This window comes from Camelus ferus, chromosome 11 (genome assembly GCF_009834535.1).
Source record: "Camelus ferus isolate YT-003-E chromosome 11, BCGSAC_Cfer_1.0, whole genome shotgun sequence".
Lineage (NCBI taxonomy): Eukaryota > Metazoa > Chordata > Mammalia > Artiodactyla > Camelidae > Camelus > Camelus ferus.
Genome location: NC_045706.1, coordinates 43233369 through 43245439, shown reverse-complemented (window position 1 = coordinate 43245439; position 12071 = coordinate 43233369). Strand labels below are relative to the sequence as shown.

General features: G+C 42.0%; 1 protein-coding gene and 1 long non-coding RNA gene across 2 annotated transcripts in view; one reads left to right on the top strand and one right to left on the bottom strand.

Annotated features, from left to right (window-relative positions):
• RHOBTB1 (Rho related BTB domain containing 1) overlaps positions 1-9241 on the top strand; it is a 64509-nt gene extending 55268 nt beyond the window's left edge. The window contains 4 exon segments of the mRNA XM_032491468.1: positions 3699-3709; positions 3711-3788; positions 6423-6528; positions 7045-9241. Coding sequence (XP_032347359.1) covers positions 3699-3709; positions 3711-3788; positions 6423-6528; positions 7045-7214 — 365 coding nt within the window. The 3' untranslated portion in view covers positions 7215-9241.
• LOC116667167 overlaps positions 1-12071 on the bottom strand; it is a 56516-nt gene that overhangs the window by 13383 nt on the left and 31062 nt on the right. The window lies entirely within an intron of this gene.

The following is a 12071-nucleotide window of genomic DNA, read 5'->3' as shown; positions in this document are numbered from 1 at the left end:
GCTGAAGCAGGTCTAAACAAGATATATGCATTCAGATACTCTTTTCTTGAATTTGGACCTTTTGTTTCATTCACCAGAGGTGTCAGTTAGCAATACGGGTGTTTATTGCTACATTTAGTTGACTCCTACTAACCATGAAAGCAGAGATAGTGCCTGTTTTGTTCACTGGTTTGTCCCCTGCACACAGAAAAGTGCCTCAGCTTATTAGGCTCTCAATAAAAAATTACTGAATCATTAAGTGAAAATCAGTGTATGAACAAATCAACCAGCCATATCTGCACTCAACTTTCTGGCAATCCCTTTAGAAAAAAAGATGTATTTCTCTGTACTCCAGGTTTCTACTACAATCAACCAGCTGGAGATCAAAGTTTCCTCCTTACCTTCCTTCTTTACCAGTTGGATAGCAAGAGATCAAAGTTGAAGTATTGCTGTTCAATTTTTGTAACTGTCTTTAATCAATACACCTGAAGTCATAGAGCCAAATGAGTATTATTGCTTTTTAAATACTAACTCTAGGAGGCTTCAATAGACAATTCCTTTTTTTTCAGAAGAGTCCCAAACCATTTGAGTATCTACAGTATTTACAATATTTACCCTTTGAAGATAAATTTGATTGTTTTAAATAGTCAAAAGTATTTTGGAACCAAATCTGTTAAACAAGGTTTATGATCAATCTTGAAGTAATGTCATTTTTGCATGAATATTAAGTATGGTGATGGAAACATGGAACTGGCTTCTCCATGAAAGAAACCTACCCAAAGAAACCTTCTTGTATGAACTACAGACTCCCATGTATGTTTTCTTATTAAATGCTATTATTAACTGTTATTATTATTTAATATACAGCTTCCCAAGATGATTCCTTTACTCATTTATACTGGTGTTTGCTGTTTAGTGTAAGTATAGAGTGTTTCAAACATAGTGTTTAAAATACATTGTGATTAAAAAAAATCAGTTTCTAGGACGAAAATGCTTTGCTAGCCAAAGTGTTAAATGAATACCAAGAAATACTGCTCTTACCTAAAATTCAAAACCCAGTGACTTCTCTGGGAAATAAAGTTCCGAACAGTTTTTTGTTTGTCAATCCAACAAGGAAGGGTTGCAAACGAAAACCATGTATATCTAGATGCCACATTGACCAGACAGAGACATACTGACCAACGAGTATGTAGAACCAGAGCAGAAAGTAAGCATGAGTTGGATAGTATACTAGATTAGAAGCATAGATGCAGTGCCAGAGATGAAAAAGAATATATCAAAATGGCATACTGCCCAAGGCAATCTACAGATTTAATGTGATCCCTATCAAATTACAGGACATTATTCACAGAACTAGAACAACCAATCCTAAAATTTATATGAAATCACACAAGACCCAGAATTGCCAAAGCAATATTGAAGAAAAAGAACAAAGCTGGAGGAATAACGCTCCCAGACTTCAGACAATGCTACAGAGCTACAGTCATCAAAATAGCATGGTATTGGCATAAAAACAGACATATGGATCAATGGAACAGAACAGAGAGCCCAGAAATAAACCCATAGACCTATGGTCAATTAATCTTCAGCAAAAGAGGCAAGAATATACAACAGAGAAAGGACAGTCTCTTCAGCAAGTGGTGTCGGGAAGACTGGACAGCAGCATGTAAATCAATGAAGTTAGAATACTCCCTCACTCCATTCACAAAAATAAACTCAAAATGCCTTCAAGACTTAAAAAATACAAAACAAGACACAATAAATCTCCTAGAAGAAAACAAAGGCAAAACATTCTCTGACATAAATCTTAGCAATGTTCTGCTAGGGCAGTCTCCTAGGAAATAGAAATAAGAGCAAAAATAAACAAATAGGACCTAATTAAACTTATAAGCTTTTGCACAACAAAGGAAACCATAAGCAAAACAAAATGACAACCTACAGAATGGGAGAAAATATTTGCAAATGATAAGACTGACAAAGGCTTAATTTCCCTAATATATAAACAACTCATACAACTTAGTAACAAAAAAACAAACGAACCCAGTCCAAAAATGGGCAGAAGATCTAAACAAGCAATTCTCCAATGAAGACATAGAAATGACCAATAGGCAAATGAAAAAAATGCTCAATATCACTATCAGAGAAATGCAAATCAAAATTACAATGAGTTAGCACCTCACACAGTCAGAATGGCCATCATTCAAAAGTCCACGAATGATAAATGCTCAAAAAAATAAAAATAGGCTTACTGTATGATCCAGCAATCCCACTTCTGGGTATATATCTGGAGGGAACTCTAATTTAAAAAGATACATACACCCCAGTGTTCATAGCAGCACTATATATAATAGCCAAGACATGGAAGCAACCTAAATGTCCATCAACAGATGACTGGATAAAGAAGTTGTGGTGTATTTATACAATGGAATACTACTCAGCCATAAAAAGGAATAAAATAATGCCATTTGCAGCAACATGGAGATCGTTATCCTAAGTGAAGTAAGCCAGAAAGAGAAAGAAAAATACCATATGATATCACTCATATGTGGAATCTTAAAAAAAAAAGAAAGAAAGAAAGAGGACACTATGAACTCATCTACAAAAACAGACTCACAGACATAGTAAACAATCTTATGGTTACCTGGGAAAGGGGGTGAGAAGAGATAAATTTGGGAGTTTGAGATTTACAAATGTTAGCCACTTTATATAAAAATAGATTCTAAAAAAGTTTCTGCTGTACAGCACAGGGAACTATGTTCAATATCTTGTAACAACCTTTAATGAAAAAGAATATGAAAATGAACATATATGTATATGCATGACTGGGATATCATGCTGTACACCAGAAATGGACACACTGTAACTGACTGTACTTCAATTTAAAAAGAAAAAAATATATATCAGCATCAAAGAACCTGAAATGCGGGGCCAAGATTGTACCCTCACACGTCAATCCCAGAGGCCAGCCAACAACGCAGTCTCGGAACCACAATTTGAATTCAGCTCAGAAGCCTTGAACACAGCTTCGAAGCAGAAATGGCCCTCCTGCCTAGACTTTTGTGACTTCTGACTGAAGTTCCCTCCAATCTTTATAATCTAAGAGGTTGAACAATAATGTCCCCCATCTGCTGCTGTTGAGACAGACGTACACTTTCAGTTTTAATTCCCCATTTGGACTCATTCCTGTTACTCGATCCCTCCACTGTCAGAGTATTGAGAACTGGAGTGATGTGAGTGGGGAAACTGTCCAGCAGGAAGATAGTGCGGAGTCTAGAGGATTCTAGGAAAGTACTGGACTGTCCAGAGCAGCACTCTCCAAGAGAACTTTCCACAGTGATGGAAACTGTGAGTGTTTGCTTTTATCCAATACACATGGGCTACTGAGCACTGAAATGTGGCTAGTATTGCTGAGGACCTGAATTTTTTATTTGATTTGATTTTAATTAAGTTTAAATAGTCTGATGTGGCCAGTACTCACCATACTGGACAGTGCAAGTCTACAGACTCTGGCTATTTCAGAAGGGCTAACAAGTGTCCCCAGGGGTCACTGGTGCAATGGCTAGAGACCAGAACTCCATGTGCTAAGAGGCCACATATCAGAGTGGGCCCTAGATTCAATCTGCATGGCTGCAGAGCTGTCCCATACTTCCTCCTCTGTTAGAGGGTCCCAGACCAGACCCTCCAGGTATTAACTCTCCCCTGTTCCCTCTCTCCCCCAGAGCAGCACGCCTGTTCAGGAGCTGACCAAGGCTGCCATGAGTGGCGTGGGCATCGATGGGGAAGTGCTCTCTTATTTGGAATTGGCCCAGGTTTGTAGCCATTTGCTTTTCACCTTTTAAGTGTGTTCAACCAGTTCACTTAATGCTGATAAAACACTGCTGTTACATCTGTCTAAATAAAGATGTCACCACTGAGTCACAGAGGCCCCCTGTGTGCAATGAGAAGATCTGAGAGTTTTACATTTCAGGCACCATTCACCCTGCTGGGCTTCGTTTGAAAAAACAAGGACCCCACCCCCACGCCAGCCCCATTATCCCCCAAGGCACTAGCTTCACAAGTGGGAGAACAGCTTGGGGCAAGGGAGGGGAAGGCTCTGTCTCTCTTGTTTTGAATTCTTAGACACATATTGGCTGAGATCAGAGTTTCTAGAATTCCGGGAAGTCCTGTGATGCCCCACATCTCACTGTAGCTCTCCTGGGGTTGTTTTTGTTTTTTAATCAGTATTTGTTACTGTTGATGTTGTGATTCCATAATCCCAATACCCACTAGCCTCTTCCTCCAGAGAGGGTCTGAGATCTAGCTTCGGCTTTGTCACGGAACAACTTACTTCAGGCACAAAGTTAAATTCTGCCTCAGTTTCCTCATCTGTAGGAAATGGGGTTGGCAGTTCACAGCCTAGCAACCTCACAGATGATGTGGAAAATCAAGTGGGAGAGAATGTTCCAAAAAGTGCACTGGAGAGGGTATTCGGAGTTACCTGTCCCTGGCTCAGACTTACTGGCAATGAGTTTACACTCAGAAGGAACTAAGAATACATTCTTCAGTCTTTTCTTCGGCCTGTTGGCTTTCTTTGTTCCCTGTCTCCCTTAAGACAGTGGTTTATGGAGTCTTAGGTCAGGCATTTTAAATCAGTGTTTCTCAATTAAGAGAGAGAGGGCGGTTTCAGGGAGAGGAGGGAGGCCTCTCGCAGGTATTCCTCCAGCCATTCCAACCGTGGCCATGGGAGGTGGCCCAGATTCAAAAGGGAGAAAGGTGGGACGGGACTTCACATCCACCTCTTCATTCTGACTTAACATTCAACTAATATTTGTTATTTTCTCCCCGTGAACCAGGCACCACACTAGACAAGAGGACAGACAGATACAAACGGTCAATGCTCTGCCCTTGGGGCGATTGTGGGCAACTGAGAAAAAAACACATACGCATAGATTATTAAAATCCAGTATGAGCAACAGCCCAATAGAGGTTACAGTCAAAACTGAGAACAGACATCAGACATTGCAGTAAAATCACCAAGCCCTGTCAAAACTGTCCACATTTGGAATCTGAGGTCTTTTGAAAGAGGCCTGGGGGAGAGTTTGTGATTGTGCTCTCTACAATAAGTATTCCTCTTAGAGAAAAATAAAATGACCTGGAATTTCATAGAGGGCCAGTCCACATGAGGTAATGAGTTGCAGTTTTGTCTGTTTGTTGGCTTTGACCACAGACTCCGCCCCCACCCACACCTACACCCTGCAAGGAAATAGTATGATGGCTGCTAAGCTCTGACAAGCCTGGGCAGGAAGGGTGTAGCGTGGCGTCTCCCGTACCTCAGCTCATTCGTTAGACTCTAACCCCAGGCTGTACTGGTAAGTATTTAACAGTCAGCCTGGGGACAGGTGGGACCCTGACCTGTTGCTGTTTCCATACACATTCCTACCTGGCTAACTGTAACAACACGAAGTCACCAAACTCAAGAGTAGGGAAGAAATGTACCCAGTTGCCTCTCTTGAGCAAGTACAAGCCAACTCCAACTCCAGGATACCACTGCTCTAATCTTATTTTCAGAAAGAAATCTATCAAGAGAAGTTGAAAGCACCTGCTAAAATTCTCTGTGATGTTGGGCTTGTGATTTGCAGAGAGTTTCTTGAGTTAGTTTTTGAGGACTTTGGCTATTTCCTTGGCCTTCGTTCAGGGTGGAGATGTGGGCCCCAGAGGGAGCACCCTGCAGGTTTCAGGGTTCACCTGATCAGAGAAACTTCAAGAGCAACAGGCCGCAGGATGGATGCCTGAAAGGGGCATGGACAGAAAGTGAGGGATGCGGAGACCTGCCCAGTTTGGGGAGGGAATAGGGAGTGGACTATTGATTTTTGAGCATCAGGTCTTTTTCAGTCTCAGCCAAGTCAGCTGCCACCATCCTGAGCATGTGCTCGGAAAGGAGAGGGTGGATGGAGTATTTGGATCCCTCCTACCCTGCCCACACTGCCTGCTCTTCTTATGTAACCAAAGGACAGGTATAAGACAGTCACACATTCCTCAGTCTCCTCTTTCAGATCTTCGGCCCCAGCAAGCTGAGCTCTGACACGCGACACGGAGGATTCTGTTGCGGAGGCTTCCTTAAACAGATGACACCGCAACATTCTGCTGTTGGCTGGTGCCTTCCAGAGGCCACAGCCACTTATCACTAGAGGGCGGGGGGCGGGGGGCAAGGTATACTTCAGACTCCTGATCTGCTACAGTGATTATTTTTAGTGTGCCTATCCCAGGGCGCAGGGGAGGAGTGTGCCAAACACTACTCAGCTGGCATCAGAACCGTGGTCAAAGTCAAAACACTATCGTCAGAACAGGAGGTTTCTGAATTAGTCCTCTGGGCCATTTCTCTCACCCCTGCGACGGCATTTTATTTCTTCGTTGCATCACTTTAGACAATAGAGCCTGACACCCTTTTGGTGACTTCCCTGCAGTTTCACAACGCCCACCAGCTGGCTGCCTGGTGTTTGCACCACATCTGCACCAACTACAACAGCGTGTGTTCCAAGTTCCGCAAGGAAATCAAATCGAAATCTGCAGGTGAGACTGTGCGGTCCCCATGTGTCCAATTCTCCTCACCTCTTGACTGTGAAGGGTTTGCCTTCACTGCCCTTGAGAAGGAATGTGGAGAATTCCTTGGGACTGGCTGGCAGTCCCAGATTCATGTGATGGGACACAGGGACTTGTAGGTTGGGAATTCTCTTCGGAGAACTTCGTGGTTGGGGGGATTCGGGTGCCCTGCTGCAGAGCAAGCTAAGGTGGTTAGCTCACCCTTGCTCAGGGAGGCATGCTTAGGAGCTAGCTTAGACTCTGAAATCAGGGGGTCCTGGGTTCAGACCCTGTGTGTCCAGCTGCTTGACTTTAGGCAAGTAATTCTACCTCCCAAAACTTTAGTGTCACGATCTGCAAAGGGTCCTACTCGTAGTCCCTGCACGTTGGGTTTTTGAGAGGATGCACAGGATAATCACGTATGAGCAGCACTAAGCACAGAACCTTGCACACAGAAGCGGTCAGTGAACAGCAGGCATCATCATCTTCACCTTTCTCCTTCACCAGACAACCAGGAATACTTTGAGCGGCACCGCTGGCCCCCAGTGTGGTACCTGAAGGAAGAAGACCACTACCAGCGTGTGAAAAGAGAAAGAGAGAAGGAAGACATTGCACTAAATAAACATCACTCAAGACGAAAGTGGTGCTTCTGGAATTCATCTCCAGCAGTCGCCTGAGGTGGAAGAGGGAAGAAAATCAGTAATCTGACACACCACTTTTAAAGGCACTACTGTAAAATTAGTCTTATTATTAGAGATAAGATGTAGTTCAGGTTTCAGGCACTGATCTGCCTCCACTTTTGTGCATTTATCTTTGTTGGGATCAAAGCACAAGCTCACCATCAATGAGCCTGGACAAAAAGGGAAGTTGACGCTCACTGCATTCCTTAAACTTACATGTATAATTTTTTGTTACAAGGCTTAATAAACTTCAGTCCGTTATCTCCTTTCTTTTTATACAAAGGAAAAAAAATCCAGCTTTCCTGTTTCAAATTCCAAATTGGAAAATATTTTTATATGGTCTCTTGTATTTTGTTGGAAATGAAAATACTGTGTATTGCTTTATTTTACAGACCACAAATTAACCATGCAGTCGCCCTGTGAGTCTCTTCACCCACGTGACCGCTGAGCATTATTACTTAATTAGTGGGTTATCCTTTTGTTGTGAAGTAAAGGGTTGGAATGAAATTCCCCAAAGTGCAAGCCAGAGAGCTGTTTAATCTTTGTTCTGCTGAATAACATTGGTATAATTACCAAGTCAACTCCAAGAATGTGTATTTACAATATTTGCCGTGTAAGTGCTAGTAATTATATGGTTCTATGTGCCATGTAAAATATAGTGATATCAAATCTTCTGTTGTTTAAAACATCTAGATTCAAGAGGATAATCTTTATAATCATTAGAAGGGCTTATTACATCCCAGCATTATCCAGGGCAAACTCACTCGTGGACCTGAATACAAGAGATACCATCAGAGATGGGTGTTGGGATGGCTGTTTGAGGATGTCTGTCTCTCGGGAGTCCTGGATCCTGCCGTGTTTCTGCACGCAGATTCTCCACTGACTTGAATCGAAATGCGCAAGGGAAAGGGTCCCCGGACTCTGTCCCCACGTCTGCAGGCTTGTCACATCTCACCACCAGAAAAAGGCTTCCTCAGGTCTCTCACCTGCGGCCAACTTCACTTTGTAAGACCCGTATTTTTAACTCTTTCCAGGGAAAATTCGTGTCGCTGCAGAAGTAGGCCAAGACAGACCACCCACCCCTGCTGAAATGCAGTGGGGCCTGTGAAGGCACAAAGCCGGAGGCTGGGTCGTCTAGGGTCCCTGCATCCTCCAATGCAGACAGGAATTTTATTCCAAGAGTCTAGGAAATGGTGCTATTGTGAGTTAGTTCTGACCCTTTGTCCTTCTGAGTTTTCAGTGTTAAAATAGAAAGTATTGAGCAGGGGAGCTTTGGCGAGGCAGCCAATCATCGCCTCTCTGTAAATGAAGCTGTTACAGGACTCATACAGAGCGTTTTAAGGCCACAGCTCCATGCCTGTCATGGGATGTGCGGTGGAGGCTGGGGCTTATTCTACCAGGAGGTCATTTTAGTGATGCTAAAGGCTGTTGATTTTTTTTCTAGCTTTCAGAAGTTGGAAAACAGGCAATTGAGCCCAGTGTTGACAGCCAAAAACATTGGAAAATCTATCCAGATTACAGATGGGCATTTATTCCAGGTGGTGGATACACACCAGTTACAAGAGTTTGGAGAGGCCCAGAAATGTGTCACCCTCGCATGGTAAAGGAGGGGGCAGTAGAGTAGGGATGGATGACTGCAAATGCATCTGCTTTAATTTTTGGTCAGTAGGTTGTAAATCATTAATAGAAGGAGAAAGGAGACAGAAGATTAGGATAGATGTCAAGACTCAGGAAGAATTGACATATATCCCATCAAAAAATGGTAGAAGTTGAGTTTCTGACGAGTAGTCAGAGTTGAATTTACACAACCAAAGCTCCCATTTGACTGTAACCTTGCCAAAACGTAATGGGCATGTAAATGCACCTGGGGTACAAGCAATAATATCCACTAGTGTTTGCTGTCAGCTCCTGTAACCAAGTGGCTGGTTCATTTGGTTGCTGCTGATTACGGCCTTTAACCATGGTGGTTTGTTTCCTGTTTTTTATTTCACAAAAAGCCAATAAAATTGTTTAGCTATAAAATACCTCCAGTTTTGTTTTTTTTTTTTTTAAGGCCTACCATCATTATCATGTGTATAACTTTAACTTCTTTTTAAAAACTCGAAGAGTGCTGGGTCACAGGGGGCTGCGTGTGCTCCAGGAAGAAGGCGGCTTGAATGACTGTTGTCCTTGTCTTCAGTACTGCAGAAAGTCTAACACCATGCTGTACATGAGGGGTCTGGCTTTCTGCTCTTGGCAAGTACCATTATGTCACTAGACATGGTACATTTTCGGAAAAAACAAAAATGACATCTCTTCTCTAATGAACTTATTATAATCTCCGTTTGGGCAGTTCTGCCAGCAGTTAAGTGAACGTATGTATTGGTGGGTTCCTGAAGATCAGTCTTTTATTCAGAAGCACATCTGAGAAAACCTTTGGGAAAATGTGAAAACGATTTCTGGACTTCTAGGTAGTGTAATGTTTGCCCAAGCTCAGAGGGAAGAAGGGTCTCCACAGAGATCGCAAAGGGGGATTTTCTGAGTGGAAAATTCCCTGTGGAAAGGAGTTGACAGCTATAAAAGAAAATAATAACAACTGCAGGAAGAAGGCAGTTTCCAACACATCAGCATACCTTTTAAAGGTGGGAGGTCCAGATTAGGCACCTTCTACATACTGCCTCCAGTGCAGTCTCACCTGAAGAAAGTCTTGGTGTAAGTTTCTCATAAGGCAATGTCTAGCAAACCATTGAGGATTTCAACAACCCTTTATCAGCATTACAGAAACCACAAATTCTACTGGTTTAGAAGTAACTCAATTATTTTCATTACAGACATTCAAAAGCAAGAATCATATGCTTCTAAGACTTTTTTCCCCCACACTTGCTTCCATTATATGGTATATCAGTTGTCAAAATTCAGTTTTTCATCAATGTGACACTGCCTAAGTAGAATAAATTCTACTAGGCAGAGGGAAAAACAGTGAATTCTGAATTTGGAAACTTATGAGTGCAGCATTTCTGAAATGAATGCTATTCTGCAAGCCGAAGATGTATCAGGCCTTTTCCTGTGGAAATATATAATGGTATTTCCTTAATTGAATGCTCTACTTGGGTGCTAGTAGGCAAGTAGCAATAATTTCTCTTTTCTAGAAGAATATGACTATTGCATAAAAGATGTCGAGTTAAAAGCCAGGGAGAATGTTTGTGTTGTGTGTATATGAGCATGTGTGTAATAATCAAGAAGCAACAACAGAAGGAAGCGAGGGGGTGGGAGACTAAAGATAATTTTAAAAAAAGAAAAAGAGGGAGAAGGGCCACTGATCAGAGCCATGGAAGTTGAATTTAACACTCTGAGCCATGGATGGACTGTCTTTCTTCCAAAGTGCTAATTTGTGAGATTATTCCATATCTCATGACTTAATTTACTTTCAGATGAAGACTTTGCTCTCTTGAATTTCCAGTTAGGAGGCAGGTGATGTATGCAACACAGAAAGGCAGTGGTGTGGCCACACTGGTGACTTGTAAAAGGAGAAGCCAGGCTATTCCCTTTGGCTGCATTTGAAAATTTCAGCCTATGCTAATAGTCCCTTTAAGTTGGGTATTTTTCCGTAAGCCATTTAGACACATGATTTTTCACTGAGTGCATGTGCAGGTGCTTCATCAGTTAGACTTTTACAGACTAGAGTCTACAAAATATGGAAATAATTTGGGAGCAGATTAACTCTTGGGTAGAAACAAATCCATCATACATTTGCGCATCCACAGACATGAACATGCTAGAAACAACAGTAGGAGACATGAAGTGACTTGCTAGCAACTCACTCCCATGCTTGCCATTTCTCCAGGAACAGAACATTTTAGTGACATGAATCTCCAGTAGCATGTAGATAAAACAGGTGATTCCCAAATGTGGCCCCAGAGAATGGGTATTTAAATTATTTGAGTCCGAATATATTGTCAGTCCCAACGACAAGCATAGTTAGATTTTGCAGGCAATCAATGAGAAAAGAACTTGGTTCATTTCTCTCTGCTTGGAGGCCAACCCAAGTTTGGGCATTTTTTGGTTCCTTCCCAATCTGATAAAAATAAACATCCTTTTGGTTTCATGACCCATGGTAGTCCCAACTGGAGCGATAATACCATGGAATGTTAAGCTTAAGTGTTGTCTGAAAAGATATATAAACTCTCTAACTTGAGTCATCTTAAAAAAAAAAAAAAAAAAAAGGAAACAGCTTTCACTGAATCTTTGGTGCAGATTAAATGAGATGATTTAGGTAAAAGCACTTGGCACAGTGCCTGGCACTAGTTAGCACTCAATAAATGGACCTGAGAGCACATCAAATACCCCCAGGCAAGAAATCCAAGAGAGGGGGACAACGTTGCACATTACAAAATAGAACCATGCGATCTTTTCCTACATTTCTCAAACCGAGGGCCAACCTTGCTGCTTAGTGCTTCATGACAGTGATTCAAGAATTAGAAAGTAAGAGCTGTGGAAAGAGAAAAAGCAGGTGGTGGGAGGATGGAGGAGAGTATGGCTCTTTCAAAGAAGACAGTCCCCTTCACCATTTCTCCCTTTTCTTTGTGGAGTAAGGATGGGCCACCCTAAGGTGAAATTTGGCTGAGCCTCTGATTCACTTAGAGCTTGCTTTCTTTTATTTTTTAAATTGCTCTCAGTCACTTTTTCCCTATTTTTCTTGAAGACTGGAAGCAGAGTCTAGTCAATCAGACTCCTCAGTGCTCTGCATTATCATCTTCCATCTACAAAGCCCTCTCTTTATTATTTTCTCCTTCTTCCATAATACCAACTCCCGTAATATGTTCGATACATGTCTTTAAATGTGCAGATGTCCTTCTACACCGTGTTGTTTTGTGT